At 32.5% G+C, this 26382-nt stretch overlaps 1 protein-coding gene and 1 long non-coding RNA gene across 2 annotated transcripts; both read right to left on the bottom strand.

The window, feature by feature from the left end:
- Window positions 1-4937: 4937 nt before the first annotated feature.
- LOC120069416 (uncharacterized) lies at window positions 4938-8878 on the bottom strand. The gene is made up of 6 exons (XM_039021156.2): window positions 8492-8878; window positions 7568-7745; window positions 7258-7355; window positions 6187-6283; window positions 6019-6104; window positions 4938-5163 (listed from the first exon to the last, which is right to left on the bottom strand). Exons 1-6 carry the CDS (start codon window positions 8675-8677, stop codon window positions 5113-5115), a joined length of 696 nt encoding a protein of 231 aa, XP_038877084.1. The 5' UTR covers window positions 8678-8878; the 3' UTR covers window positions 4938-5112.
- Window positions 8879-11781: 2903 nt separating this feature from the next.
- LOC150037823 (uncharacterized) lies at window positions 11782-13549 on the bottom strand. The gene is made up of 3 exons (XR_016527488.1): window positions 13186-13549; window positions 12833-13078; window positions 11782-11964 (listed from the first exon to the last, which is right to left on the bottom strand). It is a non-coding gene; the product is annotated as an uncharacterized LOC150037823 (long non-coding RNA).
- Between the last annotated feature and the right edge of the window lie 12833 nt (window positions 13550-26382).

Below are 26382 nucleotides of genomic sequence, written 5' to 3'. Positions count from 1 at the left end.
GAGGTGTTTTAGGACGCTGTTCCTTCGACAGATGAATTCCATGTCTAAAAGGTAACATACTCTTTTTGGAATTTTGCATATTATATCTTGACAACATTTTGTCAATATAAAATACTTTAGATAGTGCCAGGGTTTTATTCTTTTGATTTCGAAAAATTTGAATCTCAAGAACATACTGACCATTCCCCAAATCTTTCATTTGGAACTGTGATGCTAACCATCTCTTTACGTCAGCAAGGAAACTTGTCTCATTCCCATTGAGCAAGATATCATCAACATAAAGTACCAAGAATGTTACAGGTTTATTGACTATTTTCTTATATACACAAGATTTATCAACATTCTGTTCAAAGTCATAAGATTTGATCGCAGTGTCAAATCTTATATTCTAGGCTCTAGAAGCTTGCTTCAATCCATAAATGGATTTCTTAAGCTTACAAACCTAATGTCTTGACCTTGTTCAATGAACCCTTCTGGTTGAAACATAAAAATACTTTCGTCAAGATGGTCATTCAAGAAGGCTATCTTGACATCCATTTGCCATATTTTACAATCATAATATATGGGAATGGATAAGAGTATTTGTATTGATCTTATCATGGCAACATGAGAGAAGGTTTCTTCATAGTCAACCCCCTTCCTTTCGGTAAAACATTTTTCCACGAGTCTGGCTTTATAAGTTTGCACCTTGCTAGTTTGGTCTCTTTTCCTCTTGTAGAACCATTTACAATATATAGGTTTAACCTCATGTGGTTGATCTATAAGTTCCCAGACAGATTTGAAGTACATTGACTCCATTCTACGCCTGTGGCTTTTATCCATTGTTCCCTATCAACATTTTCCATTGCCTGTTTAAAGGTCAATGGATCCTCTAAACCATCATCAAGTATGATGTCTTGAGTTTATGTTAAACCCATGTAGCGTTCAGGTTGATTAACAATCCTCCACTACATCGAGGCATTCTCAACTCTTGAGAAGAATATGATGGGGCAACAACTATTGTTGATAGACTAACTTGATCAACAACTTTTGTTGTTTTTTCTGTAGTATCTTTGGTCATTTCTTTCAATATTAATTTACTGCAAGGTTGATGATTTTTAATATGATCTTCTTCCAAGAATTTAGCATTTGTCGAAACAAATATTTTATCTTCTTGGGGATCATAGAACAATCCACCTTTTGTTTTTTTAGGGTATCCAACAAGAAGACATAATTTTGAACGTCGTTCCAGTTTCTTAGGATTTTGTACATGTGTATCGAACATCCCTAGACTCGGAAGTAATGTAAACTACCTTTACATCATTTCCACAACTCATATGGTGTTTTATAACACTTTTTTAGGGAACCATGTTTAAGAGCCTTACAAACTTGTTATGCACACTTTGCTTAATTTCTGTACAAATGGTCAAAACATATGGCGGACAATAAGTCCTCTCAGATATTTTCACATTGGTGAGTGACATCTTCCTGACAAGGTGATGAGACAATTCAGTTTTCAGCAGGATGTCTTATCGTCTTGTAATACTGAACCCCTACTGCATGACATTGACTTAAGAACTGGAGATTGGTCCAAAAAAATTGCACATTTGGTCGTGCGATGGCACTATCGTGCAAGGTTTATTGTAATGGGGGTTCTATTGAGCAGTTTGATAGGGATGTCACTCAAAACTACATCAACTGGTATAATAATATCACAAGGCGTTACGTTACTCGCCCGGGAGTAGCTGTGGGTCATCTAGTAAATAAATGAATATTATCTAATTATTTTTAATTTAAATTTATTTTAAATATTGTCTAATTATTTTATAATTCATAGAGATCGAACAACAGTAGACTCCGTGATGTTGAGAATGATCCGAACCAGGTTCTTGCTATATGTAGTGACAACCAGAGTTATATGGAGGAGATACATTATATGTACGATATACCTATTGTTCCTCCACCAGCTCCTAGACGTAGAGGATCTATTCGAGAAGAAGAAGATGAGTTCAATGAGGTTGACCATAATGTAGAATAATTGCCCGGCCAAACTGATTATGTTAGTTCGATATTATAAGTCAGAGGTTGGTCCGTTGTCTTCATACGTGCATGGACATGGTCGCGGTCATGGAGAACATAATGAATATTTATACTATGAAGCGCTTGTAGAGGTACTAGAGCAACATCAAGATGAACCATAGCAACATCAAGTTCGAAACCGACGACGACAACCAACTCGAAATCGACGACGACTGCCTTGTGGGACATTGATTTTTTTTAATTATTTTTATATAAATGAGATAATAGTTGTATTAATATGAATATTTTAATTTACACTTTATTATTTTTAAATTATGGAAGAAAATGTGGATGAGATATTATTTTCTATGATATTTCTTATAGTTAAGCTAAGAAGATGGTGATAAAAATAATAACAAAGTGAGTGGGGTGGAATATAATAAATGATAAAATCAAAAAGGGGGTGGAATATTAAAATAATAAAATGTAAAATAAAAAAAAATTAAATAGGGATGGAAGTTGAGTAAGGGAGGTGGAATATTAAAATAAAAAAATGTAAAATAAAAAAAATAAATAGGGATGGAAGTTGAGTCTTTAAAACTCTACTTTGCCATGTCGACTTTTGAAAACTCGTCCTCCTTTGTTGAGTTTCTAAAACTTGACCTACTAAATAAATATAAAAAAAAAAAATTATATTTTTCTAAATTGTTTTGAAACAACAATATTTTTCTAAATAATTTTAAAAACCACAATATTATTCTAATTTTACCCTCATAAATTGTCCAAGAAATAAATGTCATGAATCTTTAACAAATCTATATAGTCAATATCATTGATCTAACCATATTGGTATGGATATCATTCTTATATGAATCATGACCTAGTTGTCATGAAAAAATCTAAGTTGATAAGTCATGAGACCAAGTACTTTGAAGATTTCTTTTATTAATTCTTGTAATATTTTTATTGTAATTCAGTTTATTTTATCTGTTATGTCTAGTTAATGTTTCTAGAAGAATATGTATTAAAGATGGTGGTTGAAAAGATTGAGGTTGCTTTCTTGAATGGAAATACATTAAAGATGGTGGTCGAAAAGATGGAGATTAAAAAATAGCTTCTTTCTTTAATGCTTTATTTTGACTTTTGATTTCTTTAATAAATAGATTACATCTTGTAAAAAACTATATAAGATCTTCTATCGTTTCAATTGTAAGAGAAAAATATTTTTATGAATGAAATTTGAGCTCTTTTATGTTTGAGACTTTTTACTTAAAAATTTGAGCATATGCAATTTTCATGTTTTGCGATTCTTATAGTAGAATTTAGAGATAAGGCAATTCTAATACTCAGATTATAAAGTCCAAACATTTATTAAAGTAAGAACCCTTGAACCAAAGAAACTAGCATCTCCTTGTACAAGATTTGAATCAACTAAGAGACAAGACTAGAATAGATTACTTCTTAAGACAAAGATCTGAAGCAAGATGTAAAAATCTTGTTCTAAATTGAGTCATTCCACAATCAAACTTGATCAAGGTTAATTGAATAACTCGTATACATTCTATTATAAGAATTGAAATAAAATTTGAAATTGCAAAGGTTGACTCAAATTTCTAAGGAAAAAGTCTCATACAAGCATGAGACCTCATATTTCATTTATAAAAATATAGTGTGAAATATCTTTTTAGTCTCTAAGTTTTTAGTGTAGTTTCTATGGGTCCCTAGGTTTTTAAATATTATACATTTGGTCCTTAAATTTTAAATTCTGTTTCAACTTAGTCCCTAAGTTTCAAAATGTTATAATTTTACTCTTGAGATATAGGTTTCATTTTAACTTGGTCCTTAAGTTTCAAAATTTTACATTTTCAACCTTAATTTTTCGTTAAATACTTATTTTCAATCATTGACGTTAATTTCCATTAATTAATTAAAAATAATTATACTGTGAAAATTTGAATTTAATTTTAAAAGTGATAGAAAATAATAGTAAAATTTAATCAATTATTTCTTTTAATGATTTTTAGTTTATTAACATAAAGTAGTACTAAAGATAAAAAATGAATATTTAGTGAATAATCGAGTTTAAAAAAGTGAATCTTGAAACATAGAGACCAAATTGAAGTAGAACTCAAATGTCAAAAATAAAATTGTAACATTTTGGAATTTAGAGACTATCGAAACCGAACTCAAAGCTTAAGATTAAGTGTACAAGTTTTGGAACCTAAGAACTAAATAGAAACTATATCCAAAATTTAGGAATCCACAAAGATACTTTTCGAATAATATATGTTTCTTAAAATTGAAATGATAAACAACTTTATATAACCCTCTGAAGAATGTAATCTATTCCATCTAAAAAATCAAAATTAAAAATAAATTATTAAAGAAAGAAGTCATCTTTACCATTAAAGATGTTATAAGATCTAATAAAAGAAAAAGAAATCTCCAAAGTGCTTAGATGTCATAATTCCCATCAACTTGGGTTTATTAGTGTCAACTAAGTCATGATCCATATCAAAATCCATGTCAATATTTAGTTTTCCAATGTCAACGGTGAATCCAAACTTTCCATCCAAAAACAAGAACGTGCAAACTTTGTATTTATATCTATCGTCTAAATTTTAGTTTTGGTATTTCAATCATATCTTGATTTTTCTGCCAAAGAAAATGCTAATCCTTTTTAATTTTTTTTTAATGATGGTGTTTTACTAGATTTGATTTATTTTTGTTTGATTTAGCAATCAACCCCAAAAAGTTTGGATTATAATCTAGTTGCCCAATCATTCATTTCCATCAACTACTACTACAGATTTTGGTCTAAACGGAAAATGTCATCTGGGTAATATTTAAGTGTGTAACTTGAGATACACCCATCTTCATGGGTCTGCTCTCTTTATCACCCAAAAAAAAATAAATAAATAAAATAAAATAAAAGAAAAGAAAAGAAATCACCACATGACAAATCATAATTAGACAATTTGGTCGGACACACCAAGTATTTTTCTAAAATTATTTGCTTATACTTGCAGCGAATTTACAACGAAAAGAATACGTGAGGAATGGCTGCAAAACTGTTCATTTCTTAATCCAATCAATATCAATATGCTCCTTTCACTAATGCAACACACTTTTCTTCTGTACCTTCCAATTCTTTTGAGTTTTATTCTGCAAATTCACGTCACAAACAATTTATTAGTTAAAGAGAAGTCTCAGAATGGGAAAGTGAAGACGGATAATTGAGAGAATAGTGTTAGAATGCAAGACATATGTTAGATGAAGCCATATGCTCACGAGAACAAATGTTCCAAACTGAGGAAAAGTTTAGAAAGATAAAAGTTCGAGAGACGTGACCAGAAATGTTTTTTCCGGATTTAAGAGAGAGAGAAGGTATACAAGATGAAATCTTAAGAGAGAAATTTGTTTTGTTAGAAAGAGAGATAAAGTCAGACACATTTTAGACAGCGAAAAGTTTGAGAGAAAGATGATTAGATTAAGACTTAAAAGAGAGAGATTAAGAGACCGAAATGAATATAGTTTGAATGTACTATCAACTTCAAGCTCCAAAGTTTCGATTCCCACTTTGCATATTGTTGAGAAAAAAAAAACTTAACAAAAAAAAAAACTTAAAAGAGAGAAGTGAGAGAAAAGAAAGAGTTGGATAAATAGAAACTTTAGCGATTGCAAAAGAATTAGAGACTAAAAATAGAGTAAACAGAAAGGTGGGACTTCTTAATGAAACTCAAACAACCCAGTTCTCCAAAAATGAAAAACCAAAAACCAAGTATCGAACTAAAAATTGGTCATCTAACGCACCTTAAAATATCTCAATGTGTGTCTTTCCTTTTTTTAAATCATCTCAATGTGTTATTCTTTCAGATAATTAGGACTTCACTACTGAGTAAATGAAACAAAATTATTGTAAAAATGCTTCTAATAAATAGTTCCTGAATAGGAGTTATCTGTTAGAAGGCAACAATCAAATAAGTACAATCCGAACATCAATGAAGTAGGAATCAATACCTTTAGTTTTGCAAGAGCCTCGTAATCAATTCTGTCCTTCCATTTGCTTTTCCTAAGTTTAATTGGCCTATTCCCAACGTATTTACCTGAAAAACACAACATTTTCAGGTTCCACCCATCTTGGCTTCATTCTATCATCAAATGCTGTGATAAAAATAAAAGCATTACCATTCCTTTCTTTGAGTGCTGCAGTGAGATCCAAAGGATTGGTGAAGCTAACAAAACCGTATCCCTTTGTTTTGCCTGTTCGCTTATCTCTCACAACCTACACATATTCCATCAACATCCACAACAACCTTAATTACATCTACATTCTTATCATTCAGAGCCAATCATAAGCAGCACAAATGATAATGAGCAAGTGTTTATTTTTGGTAAAACAACTTGGAAAAAAAATTGTAAGAATACACAGACATACAGAAAGAAAAAGAAGAGTCCACAAGCTAACCCGAACCTAGCTCAATTGGTTAAAGCATATATCCTAACCCTTCATTTTGTTGAATTCATGTACACTCCCTCCTAGACATCAGATTGTAGACATTGACATCCTCACCAAGCTTCTTCCTCAACCTACATTTGAAGGCTTGATATCTAAGCATGATTTGATTAACATATGTGACCTAGTTTTGGGGGAATGCTGATAACTAAATAGATTATTTGAATTACATCGGTAAGTGTTTGGACCAGCTAAGAAAAATGATAATTCGATTTAGTTCATGGGTCCACCAAACAAATTTAATGAAAATATTAGTTGGTTTTTTCTTCTTTCTTTGCATACACGATTCTTTCATTTTGAGATATTATTACCATTGACCTCTTGTACTAGTATTTCTAGAGCTGCAAGTTTGGTTAATTTCACATCCGATTGATAATGAGAAAGAGAAGAAAATCCAATTCATGATTGATCGATTCTTACAGAAACGGCTTCAAAACTACACAACTACACAACCCACTAGAGCCCCACAAATGGAAAAAAATAGACTCCACATCCAAAACATCTATGATCTCGATTTTTGTGTGTCGATCTCGATTTTTGTGTGTCATCCAAAACTTATATAATCGAACATTAGGAAAAGCACAAATTAGGTAGGACTAGAACCAACCTTTCATGTTTAACTGCTCTTTGGGCTTCAAATCAAAATCTGAACAAGAAATAAAGAAGTTTACACCATACAAATTGATTGTGTAAAAAACATGAGGCCTGAATAGAGTTCAAGAAGAATGAAGTTAGAAACTCACCCTGGCCATGTTAAAGGATGGAAATTGTGAAAACGCTCGAGAAAGAACATCATCATTCACCTCGTTACCAAGATCGCCACAAAACAGCCGATAATCATCTGCATAATCCAGATGTAAAGAATGTGCAAACTTGTCAAGATTACCTCATTCGAGGACAAAATTTGTAGTTTAACCATAATAATCTAATACTCATGATGTCCATTTCTGAAATGGTGGTTGCTACCATTCCTACCTCAAGATTTGGTTCCTATAAAATATAGCTTTAAATCATATAAGACAAATTGGGGTAAGAAATGAAAAGGTTACGTACTTTCAGGCCAGTCAGCAAGTGTAGGATCCTCCCATTTCTGTCCAGCAGCTTTACGAGGGATAGCTTTCCTTTTAGTTTCTGCTTTGTGCTCCATTTCATCTCTTGCAAGGGCAACTTTTACACTCTCAAGTGCTTCAGGTGTTATTATTTGAGCATCTTTTTGAAACAACTGCTGCGCCTAAAACACCAAATACCCAAGTAAAATTAGTGCATGAGTCCTCCAAAAACCAAAATCTAGACCAAAACATGCCTTTTTATTATTCAAAATAAATTTCACATTTGATTTTACAGTTTTAAACCCGATTTTCATATTATCAAAATTGGATTTGACTGAATGAGAACATGTTTTTAGAATGACATTAAGAAAAATAGGAGTGATTTTAACAATTTCAAAATCACTCCCATGTTGATCAATGAGTCCACCACTTGAGACTCAAAAACTTTCAATTTCGTCGTTTAGAAAGTTTATGGCATTAATTGATTCGATATCACATGCCGAAGTTAATCACGCAGGTTTCGTTTGATAACAAATTCTTTTTTAGTTACCTATTGTTTAAAACTGTATGCATGATTCCTCCGAATTTCCCAATTATGATTTTCATATTTCTCTAAGGAACACTTTAATTCCAAGTCGAACTTTAAAAACAATAACAAGTTTTAGAAAACCATTTTTTTTTTATAGTTTTCAGAACTAGCCTGATTTACGGAAACATTAGTAAAGAGAGATAACGAAACATATGGGCGGAGTATTTTTTAGGTTATCAGACTTATAGCAACATAAGTGGTTAATTAACAACAAGCATTAGGAACAATTCAAAATATTGGAAACAAACATGCAATCTTCTTCAACTTCAGAGATAAAATATGTAAAGTGAAGCAAATAAGCCAAATTCCAAATAGATCGGTTAGGATTAGAACACAAACCTGTTGGTACTGAGGGAGAGGGTAGGTAGCAGCAGCGGGAGCAACCACAGGGGCCGTGGTTGGAGCAGCGGCGTAAAGAGGAGCCGATTGTTGAAGATGAAAGGGAACCGGAAAGCAGGGCCCAACGGAGTAAGCAAATTGGGAAGAAGAAATGGCTGAGGGAGCCCAGAAACACGGGGCCGCCATGGACGAAGGTACAGATAACAAATTGCAACAAGAGGGAAACGCTGAATCGATATAAGATTGGAGAATACAGAATTGAACGAAGGATTTCGATGTTGATTTCAAAAAGATCGACGAGTTGTTTGTCAAAAGATGTAAGAACACAGGGATTCAAAATTCTACAGAGATCGGTCAGACATCCCGGAGTTTCTCGACTTTTCCAGCGATTCTAGAATTTATCATTATTATATATACTGAAATAAAATCCATTTATTTATTTTTTTTAAAAAAAAAAACTATTAATATTAGAAACGGGTTGAAACATTGACTTGATATAGGATGTCTAAAATTTATATAGAGAGAAAGAGAGTTGATATATCTATGAAATTCATATGTCTGTATTTTGGATATAGAGTTATTTGGTCTAGTTCATATGTTTAGAGTGTAGAGTTGAATTCATATATCTGAGTATTTGATGCAGTTTTTTGAACTCTAAATAATATGCTTTTATATTTACAATTTTTGTTTTAAAATTTTTTTATTCAATAATTTTACCCATTTTTTTTAATAAAATATGGATTGTAATTTTTTTCTTTTAATTTTAAAACTTTTCTTTCTTTCTTTCTTTCTTTCTTTCTTTCTTGGGCAATAAACAATGATTAACTCATCACATTTCTGGTAAAAATATGGTTAAATAAAATGAAAAACTAAAGTAAAATCAAAACTTTTGATTCTAGCTAATTTTTCTTCATGAATTTCATTATCATCTTTTTCTTTTCTTCTTCTTCCTATTGTTGCTCTATATTTTTACTATGTCAAAAAAAAATTAAATTAAATCTCCCCCATCATCATAACAGCTAATGGAATGTCACCACATTTCTTTAACAATTTAGAGGATCATCACATAACAATTTTCTATTTTTCACTTATTCTTGCTAAAAAATATTCCAGAAAAAAAATTTATTTTATGGTTTTTTTTCTTTATATGTTACATACTTTTTGTCTAAATATTCTTAACACTAAATTGATATGTGAATTCATTATGTATAAATATTGCACTCAATGTAGACAAAATAATGTTTTTTTTTATATATAATCAACAACCCTACAACATACTTTAATAGTCATCAGTCTTATAGTAGTCGGAAGTAGTTGTCGAAGTTGATTATCAAAGATGATTTTTATTGGAGTTTGTAGTTGGAGGTGGTTGCCGGAGCCTGAAGTTGGTCACATGAAGGTGTATTGGAGTTGGTTGTCGAAGTTTTTCATTGGAGCTGGTTTTCGAATCCCAGAGTTGGTCAGGCGAAAGTGGTGTCGATGTTGATCAACGAAGATGATTTTAGCTGGAGATTGTAGTCGGAGGTAACAGTCAAAGCCCGAAGTTAGTCGCATAATTAGAGTTGGTTGTCGGAGTTTATCATCGAAGATGGTTGTCGAAACCTCAGGTTGGTCGTTGGAGTTGCTTGCTCAAAGATGTTCATCGAAGGTGATTTTCATCGGAGTTTGTAATTAGAGGTGGTTGTTGGAGCCTACAAAGGTGGTTGTCGGAGTTGGTCATCAGAGTTTGTTGTTGGAGCCAATTGGTCGTCGGAGTTAATAGCGCGAAGGTGGTCATCGGAGTTGGGTCACCGAAGGTAGTTGTCGGAGGCCAGAATTGGTTGTCGGAGTTTGTCACGCGAAGGTTGTCGGAGCTCAAAGTTGGTCGTCGGAGCTGTCATCGGAGATGGTTGTCGGAGTTCGAATTTCATCATCGAGATTGTCATCAGAGGTGGTTGTCGAAGCCCGAAGTTGGTCGCCAGAGTTGTCACAGAGGTGGTTGTCGGAGTCCGAAGTTAGTTCACGGAGTGTGACAATAGCCAATGTGTGGAGCCATTGGAAACATGGGAAGAATATAGAGTTGGGGTGGGTTGGTAAAATATATCAACTCAACTCCACCAACATTTAAAGTTGGTAGGCCGAATAATAAGTTGGTATATTATACCAACTCAACTCAACTCATGTTGGTGAGCCAAAGACCCCCTTAGATTTATTGAGATTTTGTGCGGATGATCCATTTTCAAGCCTCTCAAATAGGTGAAAATTAATATTTTGGTAATGTTTGAGCACACTTATCGCTTTTTTAGTAACATCATGTTATGGATGCTCCTCCAAGTAGAGAAATTGTCAAATCCCTGATTCAATGAGTTAGACCTTCAGGATTCTCATTTTTCTCACATGTTTGCCACTCGACCTCACGAGTGCCGTTACACACCATTTTTTTTTTTTTTTTTGCATAGCCTCATTGTGATTTTAAAATTAAATAGAATCAAGTCATAAGCGTTTGAGAATTCAAATAAGAACTTATTTTCCTCTATTATGTTTGTCACTATCTCTATTAGCTGATAATGGTTTGTCGTCACTATCTCTATTAGTTGATAGTGGTTTGTTGTATATTGCCCTATTGTGTCTCGGATTATCACACCTGACACTCTTTGGGAATATTTCCACTTTTTTAAACAAGAAAAATGGTTTATTGACACGTAAAAATTGTCAATAATGAGAGATTTGTTGACACATCTCTAAGCATAAAACTAATTGACACACAAAATTGTCAATAATGAGAAATTTATTGACAATCCATCCATGAGTTATCAGCATTACTAAGCACAAAACGACATCATTTTGGGCTTCTTATTGATGGTTTTTGACCACCTATAAATTTTGTTTTATGTGACAAGCAATGCCTGTCAAAATATGTTAACTTTGTGCTCATAAATTTATGATTGTGTGCGTAAATTCAAAAGGTAAATTTATGATTTCTTGACGGGTAACATAGATCATTTTCTTAATAGCCAATGTCTGTCAACTAATCGAAAAACTGAGAATTTACTATTTTCACTGAAACTTACAAACTTTTATGTCAACAAATATATTTCTATTGAAATTTTTTGCTCGTTAAATATAAACATTTACTGGCAATTTCTGTAACGACCCGACCCCCTAAGACTTAAATTAGGCCGTTACTAAATATATGCATGCATGGAACTTAAAATGACACCCTTTTATGGTGAAATAAATGCTAAATAAATAAGGTAAGTTCAAAAGTCTTTCGTCAAATTCAAATATTAAAAACAACAATAGGGTAACCATAAATCATAAATGTTAATAAATAAGTCTGAAAACAATTCTTAATAGTAAGTTTCAAACATCAAAACTAAACGTTAAGAAAAACATGAAAAGAAATCTAAATCTCATGAACTGAAGCATAAAACTAGTCCAATGGCTCGATCATGAATTCCGCTTGTCAATCACCAGTACATCTCTACCTTTACCTGAAACAACAACATGAGAAAGAATGAGTAGAAAATACTTAGTAAGTAACCCCGCTACTGGGGTCAAGCTAGACATCTATGTCCTCTACATGCCTACCTCTAGTGGAACATATAAACTGCTTTAGTCCTCATGGGACACATACATATATGAAAAACCAATTTCTATCCTACTGAAGTTAAGTATGCCCACTACCTCTGGTGAATCCCGAAGGAAACACAATATCTAGTGAATCCCGAAGGAAACACAATCTGGTGAATCCCGAAGGAAACACATTATCTGGTGAATCCGAAGGAAACACAATCTGGTGAATCCCGAAAGAAACACAATCTGGTGAATCTCGAAGGAAACACAATATCTAGTGGGCATCTAACTAATCCGTAAAATCACTCATAGTCTCAACATCATAATTATCACAATATGGTTCTATGACATATATATACACATCAACATTATGGCTCTACAACATACAAATATGCCTCAATATCCACAGATCAAATACAACCTCATGGAATCAAATATCATCTCATGCTAGCATTCAAGTATCTACGTGCACAAATAAATCTTTCAGATACTCATATAAAATCATACATCGGTTATACTATACTATACTATCAATTGATCATGCCATCATTCTGTCATAATATTCATCTATCATGCTAGCATACATCTAGTGCCTGGCCTGTGGGCAATTCCAGTAGTAAGATTATTTACCTCGAAGTCAAATTCAGATATTAATCCAAGCTAATGATCTTCAACAAAATAATTCCTGAATTAAGTCCCCTAATACAGAACATAATACTAAATTTCAATCCTTGAAACCAAAATCCAAACATACAAATTTAATTCAACGATCACCAATGAACTTACCCAACGAAACTTGATCAACAAACACTCGCAAGATTTCGATTTCAAATCTCCTCTTCGCAGATTTTAAAACCCAATGGACGACGACTTGGAACCTTCAAAGTACTAAAATCAAACCATCATTTAGTCCAATAACCAATAGATGCCTAACAACCAACAAGGATCACAACGGTTACCAAAATACTTGCCAAACGAACTCAAATCTGTTGAACAGCACGTTGCGCACTTCGAAGTACTCCAATCTTGGATCTAAATTCCAAATATAAAGAGATAACAATTTTAACCCAAAACCAAGTGGGTAATCAAACCTCTCAAAGACAATCCAAAATCTTGCCCAAAATTAATCAATCCCTTACTCAAAACAAAAGTCTAGTGATGCAAGCAGATTTCGGCGACGAACAGGGCTGGGCAGCATTGGATCGACGTGACTGGAGGTAACCGGCGATGGCAGATTGGGTCGTTCGACTTCAGTCCTTCGCGGATGGCGCGACGAACGTGGTAGTGTCGAACGGACTCGCGAACGGCAAATTTGAACAGCTTCGGGCGGTGTCGAATTGGTCAGATCTGGTGCACGCGCAGCCCAATGGCGGTCATCTACCGATGAATGCAAGGACCGGCACACGCTGAGTGCTAGCGTGCATCTGTGGCGGAAGACGACGGCTGGTCGGCTAGTCAACGAGGTGAAGGCGGTGGCGCGAGGAACAATTTTTTTTAGGGAGGGGCGCGCATGGCGATGACGAAAGGAGAAGGGAAAATTTTTGTTTCTATAAATAATAATAAATTAAAAGGGAAATAAAATAAACTTTATTTTGTTCTTTTCCTTATTCCACTTGATTTTATTAACTTCCTTTTCTTCCCAAATAAAATTAATTTCTACCATTAATTTTCAAAAAAATGCCCTCGATTAATAAAAATTACTGAATTACATAAATAATAAAAAAAATTCAGGGTGTTACATTTTTTAACTATCATATGTATTTTAAAATTAATAATTATTTTAAAGCGATAAAATAAGGTTTTTTTTTTACAATTTTTTTGACATAAGACTCAACAAAACGAGTGTTTGGCTCACCAACATGAGTTGAGTTGAGTTGGTATAATATACTAACTCATTGTTTGGCTTACCAATTTTGAATGTTGGTGGGGTTGAGTTGGTATATTTTACCAACTCACCCTAACTCACACCAACTCTCCCTTCTTTCCATGTTTTCAGCGGTTTCGCCCATCGACCATTGTCACACTCCAAGAAATAACTTCGAGCTTTGATAACCACCTCCGATGAAAACTCTGACGACCAACTCCGTGTTCCGATAACCACCTCTGATGACAATTCGGACAACGAAATCCGGACTTCGACAACCACCTCCGTGTTGGAATATGGAAATAGACAACGGAAGAAAACATGATCATTAAGCATTCTAATTCCTTAATTTTGACATCAAAATAAACATGTTCATAGGGTATTAAGAAGGTTTCAACACATACTTTTGAAGATCCTCTTCAAACACGAATTTGAGCTACAATCTTCTCTAATTGAAGTCCTGGATCACCAAGAGATCTTTTCTACTATTCTCAACCTTGAATTTGAGTGGTGGAACTCAAAAATGGAATGAATTTGTGAAGGAATGTAGAGGGTTTTGTGGTAAGCATGAAGAACTCAACAGGAACAAATTTTCCAGCAACTAATCCGCCTTCAATTCTGCCAAATTGGAGTATTTTTATTCTTTAAATACGTGCAGGCATGATTGAATTTAGTCAAAGACACCTCCAACTTGAAGATTGAGTGGGATAGATATGTGAATTGTAGAGTTCCACCTACTAGTTGGTGAAACATTGGATTTTTCCACTAAGTGGAAAATTCCAATTTTCAAATACAATTTGAAATTTAATTTCAATAATTCAAAATTAATTTAAATTAAAATTTCAGAAAAATTTCTCAAATTGAAAATTTATTTGATTTTAATTAATTAAACATATTTGATTAATTAAATAACAATTCAATAAATATTAAATTAATCACACATTTAATATTAAACATGAATCTTATTCATGTAATTAATATTTAAAATAATATTTAAATATTATAAACTCTCAAATTTCATTTAATTTCGATAAATTAAACGGTAATTAATTATATCGAATATAATTATACAAACCCTAATTTGAATTTGAACTATTCAAATTCAAACCCTAATCTCAATTTTAACATTTCAAATTGATATCATTCAAAATTCACTCAATTGACTAATTCAAGGTGTTTATGTTTTACGAGCTAGTAGAGAGACCTTATAGACTTACAGATCATGAGCTCAATTGGCTAAAATTCTTTAGACCGAATTAATCAATATTCATTAATTATCAAGTCACACCACTATAGCTCGATAGTTGTACTCTCCTCACTGTAGATATATTTGTGTCCACTTGATTTAATCATCTGTAAGTCGACCCTTCACAAGTTGTTCATAATAACGGCTGGGTCAAATGTTGTTTTACCTCTAAAATTACGTCTTGCTCTTTAAGTTCTACTGATCCTTTAACGAACAATTGGTTTTGTGATCCAATCACTAAACCAGATCCCTCCCGGGTCAATGAGAAGGTGGGACCTCTTGTTCAAGACCTGGATTCAATACTTAAGAGAACAATCTTCCTCCTATCCCTAAATTGATTAGGCGTGAATTCCATCTTGCACCCTATGTCCCCAACTATCTACCCGATCTTATCCCCAAAATGGGAGGCCTATTGAGCAGTGTGTTAGACCACTCTTACCTATGCAGATCAAAGGATAATCCCGAATAAATATGAGTTCATAGTTAGCTCAAGATAAGGTTAAGTTACCTAAGTCAACGCTATGAAATAGTCAGTTTTAAACAGTAAACAACGTCATAAAGTAAGAGTGACTTATTTTTTGGTTCGATCTTATGCAAACTCATTGCATGGGACACCCTCACTCCTCATGTCAATACATGAACGGATTAGGATCACTTCATTTGAAGTACCTTATAACATATTGTAACAACTACAGAGTAGGCCGCATCCGATAGTGTTACTAGAATAAGGCACCCAACCTTATTCGTATACTATAGACCGTTTTGGTTGTTTACGAACTTGATCCAGCTTTATATCTCCACGTAAAGTTCAAGTATTCATATAATAGCTATGGATTTTAGTTTATTGGATTTAGTCTTTACAAGTGCAATTTACAAATTCAATAACAACTTTATTGAAGAAATGTTGAATAACATCTTTATTGATAATAGAAAATGTTTTAACTCCGACAACCAACTCTAATACCACCTTCATGCGACTAACTTTGTGCTCCGACAATCACCTCCAATTACAATCTCCAGCAAAAATCATCTTCGATAATCAACTTCGACGACCACTTTTGTCCAACCAACTCCGGGATTTGAAAACCACTTCCAATGACAAATTTCGACAACCAACTCTAATACACCTTCATGTGACCAACTTCAGACTCCGACTACAAACTTCAGCAAAAATCATCTTCGATAATCAATTTCGATAACCACTTCCGACTACTATAAGATTGATGACTGTTAAAGTATGTTGTAGGGTTGTTAATTATATAAAATATATTATTTTGTCTACATTAAATGTAATATTTATACGTAATGAATTCACATATCAAATGAATGTTAAGAATATTTAGACGAAAAGTATGTAACATATAACAAAAAAAAAAAAACATAAAATAAAAAAAAATTCTTGGAACATTTTCCAACAAGAATTAGTGAAAAATAGAGATTTGTTCTTTGATGATCCTCCAAAATTAGAGGAAATGAAAGTGAAATTGTTGAAGAAATGTGATGACATTCTATTGCTTGTTACGATGATGGGGGAGATTTAATTAAAAAAATTCATGATATAATAAAAATATAAAGCAACAATAGGAAGAAGAAGAAAAAGAAGAAGATGATAATGAAATTCATGGAGAAAAATTAGTTAGAATCAAATGTTTTGATTTCGTTTTAGTTTCTCATTTTATTTAACCATATTTCTACGAGAAATGTAGGGTTAATTGTTGTTCATTACCCTAAAAAAGAAAGAAAGAAAAGTTTTAAAAATAAAAAGAAGAAAATTGTAATCCATATTTTATTCAAACAAAGATGGGTAGAATTATTGAATAAAAAAGTTTCAAAATAAAAATAGTAATCATAAAAACATATTATTTAGAGTTCAAAAAAATTATGAGATACCCAGACATATGAATTCAACTCTACACCATAAATATAAACATATGAATTCAGATCAAATATCTCTACACCCTAAACACAGACATATGAATTTCACAGATATATGAACTCCACAGACATATGAACTCTAGACATCTTATCTTTAACTCAGAGCCCCAAACAGTCTCTATGCATCAACATAAGGAAACTAAATAACTTGGATGTTTTAATTAGACCACTTTAAATCTAATTTATCCAAATTAGATTTTAAGATCCATTCAAGTAACCCAATTAAATCCAATAATTATAATCCGTTTGAATTGACTTTCTAAATGTTTGTAAACACACTTTTTGCACTTATAAACACTTATTTAAACACTTAAAAACTCAATCCAAACCCTTAGTCTCCAATAAATAATTTTCACTTATAAAATTTAATATAAGTTAAGTAATTAAGATGAGATTTGAAGTAAATTTCAATTTACGAAAGTTGACTACATTTGACAATGTAGGGCATTACAAAAAAAATTACTTAAAACTCGAGATGACATAATGGTGACATTTGGATGAAAAAAAAAACCCAAATATGGGCTCACAAAATTTTAGCAAAAACCTACTCAATTTGGACTTTGGATGGATAATCTGGATTAGGAGTGATAATCGGTTTGGTTTTATTAGTTTTGAGGCTAACCAAGAATCAACCAAAGCAATTAGTCTTACAAAGAAAAGATTCAAACCAATGTCCAATAAAAAACAAAGCCATGGAATTGGTTTTATTTGGATCAATTTATTATTGGTTTGGTTAATGGTTTTTAACATTTTCTTTTTTTTTTTTGTTTCTAATTTTTATTTTTATTACTACTTTTTTTGGTCCTTTTTGTTAATTTAAAATTAAATTTTGGTTTATTTCTTTTATATATATATATATAAATTGAAATTTGACATCTTTATTTTTTTTTGACACCTTTCTAAATAAAAAATATACATGGTCCACAATAATTAGTATATATTTTTTTAAATAATAAATATACATGCACCATAATAATTAAAATACTAAAAGATAGTTTACTTTTAAGGGTATATACCATTGTATTGGTTCGGTTTTGATTGGTTTTTCTAATAAAAAAAACCAATCTGAACCAATACCTTTTTGGTTTTCTTTAAATATAAACCAAAATGTCAAATTTTATACTAAAAACCAAACTAAACCATTGAATCATTTTGGATTGGTTTGATTTTTCAGTTTTCCAATTTTTTTTTTTTGTTACAATCCTAATCTGGATTGTGGGATAATATCCAATAATGACTTGATTACTAGGAAAATAAATCACAAAAAAGACAATAATGGAGAAAATACATATATATTCTTGGGTTTAAATTCTATTTGAGTCTCTATACTTATAATTTTAGTTCATTTTAGTTTTCGTACTTTCAAAAAGTTCATTTTGGTCCCTATTTTTTTAAATTTGGTGTATTTTGGTCTCTATACTTTCAAAATGTTTATTTTGATTCTTATACTTTCAATTTTAGTTCACCTTGATCCTTATATTTTTTTAAAAGTGATAATTTTCTGTCCCTTCATTTTCATTTTTAAGGAATTACAATGATAACTTTTGGAATATTCAAGGACCAAAATGAACATAAGTCGAAATTACAAGAACTAAAATAAATTTTTTAAAAGTATAGAGACCAAAATGAACCAAAATTAAAAGTGTAGAAACTAAAATGAACATTTTGAAAGTATAAAGACTAAAATGAACATTTTGAAAGTATAAAGACTAAAATGAACAAAAATCAAAAGTATACTATAGGAACCAAAATAGTATTTAAACCTATATTCTTACAATCACCCATTTAACTATAAAGGGGCTAAAAAGCATAGAAAATATTCTTTCACTTTGATCTTTGTGTCAAAAATACCTTTGAACTTTCAAACATTTTAATAATATCCTTAACTTTCAAAATTAGTATAAAATCTAAATATAAACCAAAACTTCAAGTTAGAGTATAAAATCTCACAAAATCTCGAAATCAAAATCTGTCATCAAAACTCACCAATATGATAAAATAGTCAAATACAAAAAGTACATATTTGGCTATATATATGCACATAACTAGTAACTATTAACATACAATCTTGTTAAAATATTAAAGTCAGGTCTCTTTGGTAGATCTATTATTGTCTTTCTTTTTAACTTTTTTTTAAAGGTAAGGATACTACAACTTTTGAAAGTGTAGTGGTACTTTTGCAAATTAATATTTTTTGTTCATATACTAATTCTAACGGAACTTTTGATTTTTTGTAAGTATAAGGATATTTTGAAACATTTGAACGTTTAGAAATATTTTTTAAACAAAACACAAACGGTTTCCATCCAAAACTAATGGTTAAAGCATTTTTTAATTCATTTTGAAAGTTTAAACGTACTTTTGAAACTTTTGAAATTTTAGAGGTATTTTTTATATAAAATACAAAGTTCAAAGACATTTTTTATAATGTAGATTATTTTTCTATGGTTTTTAAAGCTACTAATGTCGTAGCCAATTGAACTATACTCACAAGTTGCACAAAATTAAATTTAAAATTAATAATCATAAAGATTAGATCGAACCAAAATATCTTAGATTTTGGAAAATTTCTGAGATAGAAAGAACAACTTAAGAACAAATGTGCTTGGATATAGCAATTTTTTCCCGCTGACATGTATTTAATTTTGTATGTATTCAATAGGTCGATAATTTCTGGAAAAATTGAAAAAAAATAAACGACCTTTAAATTATAAAAAAACATGAAAAAAAGATAGCAATTTTTTTATTTTTTGAAGATACTTAGCTGGACTTCACCGAGTAGAAAGGGAATAAGTTAAAATTACCCAGTCGGGCTTCACTAGGTACAAAGTAATTCATGAAATAAGTTGGATACCCGATCGGGCTTAACCGAGTAGAAAGAAAATGAGTTAAAATTACTTGGCCGGGCTTCACCGGGTACAAAATAATTGTTGAAATAAGTTTGATACCCGACCAGACTTCACCGGGTCTTCACCAGGTATGAATAAATTTATTGATTCGGTCTTCCCAAGTACGAGATAGGAATCGAGCTGGGACTGGTCTAGGGACTAGTAGAGTTAACCCTAGCCCGGCCAGACGTACAAAAAGTAGGAATATTATTTTTTTGCCCAATGTTGTACCCGGCTAGGTGGACGACCGGGTCAATTTTTTTCTTTCTAGTTTCTTTTTTTATTTTGCTTTTTCTTTAGCTACATTATATTAATACATTTTTGTTATAAATTGTAGGAAAATTCCTCGTGTTTGGATTTTTTTCGGTGGCATTTGGAATGAAAGGGAAAAGGATTATGATGGAGGAGAGTTGTGGGGGTTTGACATTGAGGTCGAACAACCTATAATGAATTCCTGACCGAAGTTTATAGGATAAGTGGTATAATATCAGATAAGTATAATCTTGTTATAAGATGTATACTTCAATTGAGATCTAAAGCCCCTGCATTTGTAATCGAAATGATGAAGATCTACACATATTCCTCATATGGGAAGAGGTCTCAGTAATACCTCTTTACGTATCTATGCTTCCAAAGTGTTCAAGTAATCAAGGATTTCATCCAAAAAAATCATATATTCGACGAACTGAAGAAATCCTTTCAACATCTAGGCCAGTACATTGCAAGATGGTGTTAGATAGTCAATTTTCCCCCATATATTTTAACCCATCACTTACTTTGTCGCCTAATAATTTGACGACCATAACTTAGGGATGATGTAGACCAGGGTCAATATTTCAATGATTGGTCTTGGAGGGAGAAGGGTGATGGAGAGGGACCCAAGATTAATACCCACTATACACCTTATGCAGAAGAACGAACAATCAAAGACTATAAAGGCTCGTCACATGCAATGGGTCGTGACTTGTCACATCCATCTAATAGCACAATCGTCATGCCAGGTCAGTCTTATTCTTCTGAAGATGTGTAAGTTAGTGACATATTTATATCTAAGAAGGATTTAAAGATGTGGTTATCTACGTTAGCAATTAGAGGTAACTTTCAGTTTAGGGTGAAGAAGTCGACCACAACATTATACAAAGTTATATGCTTAGTTGAAGAATGCAAATGGAGACTTCGAGCCGTTAAATTGAAAAATTATGAAATATTTAAAATCTCTAAGTATGACAATGTCCATACATGTAGAAATGAAATATTGACTAACGATCATAGACAAGCTTCTAGTTGGGTTCTCGGACATTTAGTTTCGTCGAAGTTTGAAGATGTTAGTCGTTCATATAAATCGAAGGACATTGTGAAGGATATAAAACAAGAGTATGGTGTGAGTTTAAGTTACGACAAGGCATGGAGAGTAAGGAAAGAAGTGTTAGTGTTTGTTTTGGGATCACCAGAAGAATCCTACAAGAAGTTACCTAAATTTGGTAAAGCCTTACAAATTGAAAATTTTGGTTCAACATTTAAATATGATCTGCAGGAAGATAAATATTTCAAGCACGGCTTTATGGCTCTTGGTGCTTCCATTAGGGGGTTTCTGAACTGCTTTCACCCTATTTTAATCGTAGATGGAACATATTTATGGGGTGAGTACAATGGTAAACTCTTGCTTGCGACTGGGGTTGATGAAAATAATTAAATATACCCAGTCACGTTTAGTATATCTGGTGCAGAAATTGATGAATCTTGGGTATGATTTTTTCAACAATTAAGATGTGCAATTGGACAAGTTCGTGATTTGGTTATCGTATCAGGTAGACACCCAAGCATAAAAAAGGCAATTATCATGGTCTTTCCAAAAGCATTTCATGGTCTTATCATTAAATATTACTATTTTCTTTCATATGTTATTTTGAACATGGATTATAATTTCTTATCATTAAATATTACTAACTTTTTTTGAATTTATGAATTAGCATTATTATTATTTATTAATATAAATAAAATTATTGAAATAAAATTAATTATTATTAGATAATATAACAATAAATGAAATAATATTTATTTCAATAATAGTTCCACACAATAATTTTTTTTTCTCATTTCATGAAAATTAATTATTGTTTGATAATTTTTAAAGAAATATTAATCACATATTAAGTATAGATTAGAGAGTCATCCATATACAGTTAAAGTTGTATAATTGATAAAATATCAAGAAGTCGTTACATTCTCCTTGTGATATTAATTAGATCTATCACATTATTGGTCTACATATTTTCACTTTTCTTATATTACATTCCTTTTTCATTTATTCATATAATATTTGTAATAGATAGTAAAATAAGAGAAAAAAATCTATAACATCTCTCTAAAATATTTACAAATTTGGAAATGTTCACTAGTCAACTTTTGAATTTCTAATTTCCAATTTCACCCTCCTTGTCTCTTTCTTTTCTTTTCTTTCCTTTCTCTGATTTTTTTTTTTTTGTTATTTTAGTTTCTTTTCTTGATTTGGTTTTTGCTTCTTCTCTCTCTCTTTTTTTTCCATAAGTATTATGATGCTGAGTTTCGTACCCAATACTTGAAAGTATCCAATTCACAAGTGACTTAACACCAACATGCCAATCATCAAATTCGATTATTATAACAAAATATTAAATATAAAAGGAATTTGCAATAGGTGGCAAATCCAAAATGTATGATTAGAGGTGTACCTTCAACATATGAAAAATTGTAGATATAGCAAAATGCTTAAATTTAAATTTAAATTTTCATTTATTTCGTATTCCAATTTTGCCCTTTTAACAAACCCACGTTTTTTAGTATATCAGTCAACTAATATACGATATTTAAAGTATATTAGTTACGTATTTGTGTATTTGTGTATCGTAATATTTGTTTACAAAATCAAACGAAGAAGAAGGGTTTAGTTTGGTTGTTCACTGTTTTTACGGAGTGCCCTTGAGAGGTATCAGAAAAAAGGGACCGTATGAATGTTTGTAAAGGACAAAGAAAGGGATAGTAAGGTGGTTAGTAGTTATCATTGATAGAAGCTACCACTGATAGCATGTTATCAGTGATAGAAGCTAACAACGATAGCACATTATCGACAATAAGTGCTACCATTAATAGCATGCTATCAGCGATAGAAGCTACCACTGATAGCACATTATCATTGATAGAAGCTACCACTAATAGCATGTTACCGGTGATAAAGAACTACCACTGATATCGTGCTATCAATGAACATCCACTACAAGAATTTTGGACTTTAATGTCAGTTGGAAAAAGTGAAATTGAATATATAATGTCGATTTTTTTTGAAAAAAAATGAATCTTTAATGTCGGTTTTAAATCGACATTGAAGACAGGCTATAATGTCGGTTTAAAACTGACCTTAAAGGTCTACATTTATTTTCTTACTTTATTAAAAAATATCTCATTTCACTACCAAACCTTCTCTCTCCTTTCACTTCTTTCCTACCAAACCCTCTATTCTCCTTGACCGTGTGAATCACCAACGTTGGCATTGTTCCTGTTGGGGTTGATGCCCTAAATCTCGTAGGGTTCTATAGTTTGTAAACCTTGTATGAACAAATTTGTATGTGATTAATAATATTTGATATTTGATTCACTTTGTCTATGAAATATGTGATATTTTAGTTGCATGAACCACAAACCAATAAACTAACATCCATGGTTATTGTTGTAACTTAAACATGTATGTGGAGACATACAGGTGGATTATGTTTAAGCGATAACCCAAATAGTCTGTAGTATATGGATAAGGCTAGGTACCTTATCCTGGTAACACTACGAGTATGGTCCGTTTTATAGATGTTACAAATGTTGTAAAGTGCTACAAATGATCTGATCCTGATCATTCATGTATTAGAATGTGAGCAAGGATATTCTATATAAAAGAGTTTGTATAAGATCAGATCACGAAATGTTTAGTCTCATTATATAACACCGTTCATAATAGAGACTTTAATTTCACTAGGATGACCATAGGTAACATGACCTTATAATTTGAGGAATAAATATTTAAATATGATTTAAATATATTTTATATGAATGAGATTCATAGTTGTTAAATTTAATATAAATATGATTTATATTAAATGTTGTAAAATAGAGAAAAAGAACTCTAATTTATATTGTATATGATGCAATATTAAAACTATAGGTTATAAATATAATACGATAAGTTGGTTATCATATTTATTTATATTATTTATTACTTTTGAATAATAATCATATTTTCTCTCCAACCACTTTAGTGGGTGGTTAGTTGGTTTTTATGGCAAAATTGAATAAATGAAAAAAAATGGGTTTTTCTTTTATATCATACGAAATAACACTACACGAAATTTCAAAAAGCCTATACGATAGACTCTTTAAACTAAACGATTGAAGAACTTTGCTATACGATAGTGCTTCTTCCTCAATCGTCTTCCTCTTCCAAACTCTCAAACTCCTTCCTAACCAAAATAGTAAGGGCCCACAACTCTTGGGTTCTCATCCTGAGTATACCAAGGAATCCAAGTGGTCGTGTCTCGTTTTGGTTCATGAGTTCTTGAAGAAAGTCTTGAAGGTTGCTGTGTTCAAGTTTTGTTGCTATTCAAGGAGTTCTTGACAGTTTGCGGGATTTACGCAAAGAAGTATTCTTTAAAGGCATAAACTTTGAACTCTTTTTCATGTTCAAAAGCATGTTGTATTTAAACCCCGTACTCCATTTTTCCTACATAAGTGAGTAATAGACATATGTTAAAGTAGTGTTGTAAAAAGAAGTAAAGAAAGTAGGAAGATCGAGGAAGAAAATTCTAAATGTTGGAAACACCTAGTCTTGGGTGAGTTTTAGATAGGTTAACAAATGGAAAATTTTCTAAGTATGGAAGCCAAGAGTAGGCATGCGTTGGTTGAGAAGTATGGATGCATGAGGTTGTATGTGTAGCAACCAAGGCTCGTAGAGGTTATGTGAGGCAAAATGTTGAAGCCAAGGACAAACTATACGTTGGAACTAAGAATGAATGCATGAGTTGAAGGATTTTGCATGATGCAGTTACAAAGCTTGCGGCAACCAAGGGGGCTTGCGAGGTTAATGAGCTTGCGGGCAAAGTAGGCTGGGCGTTGGCGCAAGGCTAGGCGTTAAGCATGGCGCACGTGTACAAGTGATGCGTTGAGGCTTGTGTGATCATGCAACGAGGAAAAGCCATTGTGCAACAAGTAAGGCCAAGGCGGGCGAGGAAGTGCTCGATTGCGTGCGAGCAAGGCGTTGGGCATTGAAGTGTTGCGTGAGGGTGATCGCATAGGGCATGCGAGGCTGCACGACTGTGCTAGATGATAAGCGTAAGCGCTAGATGATAGGCGTTGAGCGCTTGACGATGGGGTATGCGATGTACACAGGGCTAGATGATGAGCGTAAGGCGCTGAGCGATGAGGCTGGGTGTGCACGCTGACTAGTATACGGTGATGAGCGCAAGGCGCTGGACACTTGATGTATACTACAACTATGCGATGGAGCGAGTAAGCATACGATGACATATAAGATGAAGCAAGGAAGGCCTAACGCTTGGTTGATATGTTAAGACTAAGCTATGCGTGGGATAAGACATGTGTTGGCTTAGGAGTATGTGACCAAAGGAGGGACGGGATAGCCTCAAGGTGAGTAATGCGTTGGCCAATGATGGGTAATGCATTGTAAAGGCATACAACCATGTGGTTGCAAGCATTGGCTTGAGAATTGATCCTTGCGTTGATGACCAAGAGGAAAGGATCGGCCTAGTTATTCATCAGCTAAGCCAGTTATCATGCTCAAGCATGTTGTTATCCCTTTAAGGAGGAGATGGTAGCTTGATGTTAAAGGATGATCATGCAGCTGCTAGCATAAAAGGGAAGCTTGACTTCAAAGAGAGAGTTTGAGCAATTCACTCGAGCAAATGGAGTGATTCCAGAGCTAGTCAAACCATGAGTGTGTCTAGTTGCCCAGATTTGGTTTCCGGAAGGAAATTCTAGAGGAATGGAGCTAGAGAGTGAAGAATCCGGCTGAAAGGCAAGCTCTCGAGTGAGCTTGCGCCAGTCTTAATAATTTGAGGATTCCGACCAAATTACAAGGAGTTCTGAGCTAAAATTTTAAGGTAAGCTTGCCAGGACATTTTAGAGCAAGTTTGTAGAAGGAAATTTCTTGAAAAAAAGGTCTGAAAAATTAGTTATTAAATTTGAAAGTTGAATCTGGAATCTTGAACAAATAGGTAGCTACTTCGGTTGAATAAGCAAGTAGCTAGAAGGGTAAGACGGTGATGTTGGGCACATGTTCTAAGAGAGCTAAGTTGCATGCAAGGGATGTGTTGGCTTGGGCACAAAAAATGCTTAAATGGAGCTCATGAAAACCGTATCAGTGCAC

This window comes from Benincasa hispida, chromosome 2, assembly GCF_027475165.1.
Source record: "Benincasa hispida cultivar pf3 chromosome 2, pf3_genome.v1.1, whole genome shotgun sequence".
NCBI lineage: Eukaryota > Viridiplantae > Streptophyta > Magnoliopsida > Cucurbitales > Cucurbitaceae > Benincasa > Benincasa hispida.
The sequence above is the reverse complement of the archived record's forward strand: the minus strand, read 5'-3'. Positions and strand labels throughout refer to the sequence as shown.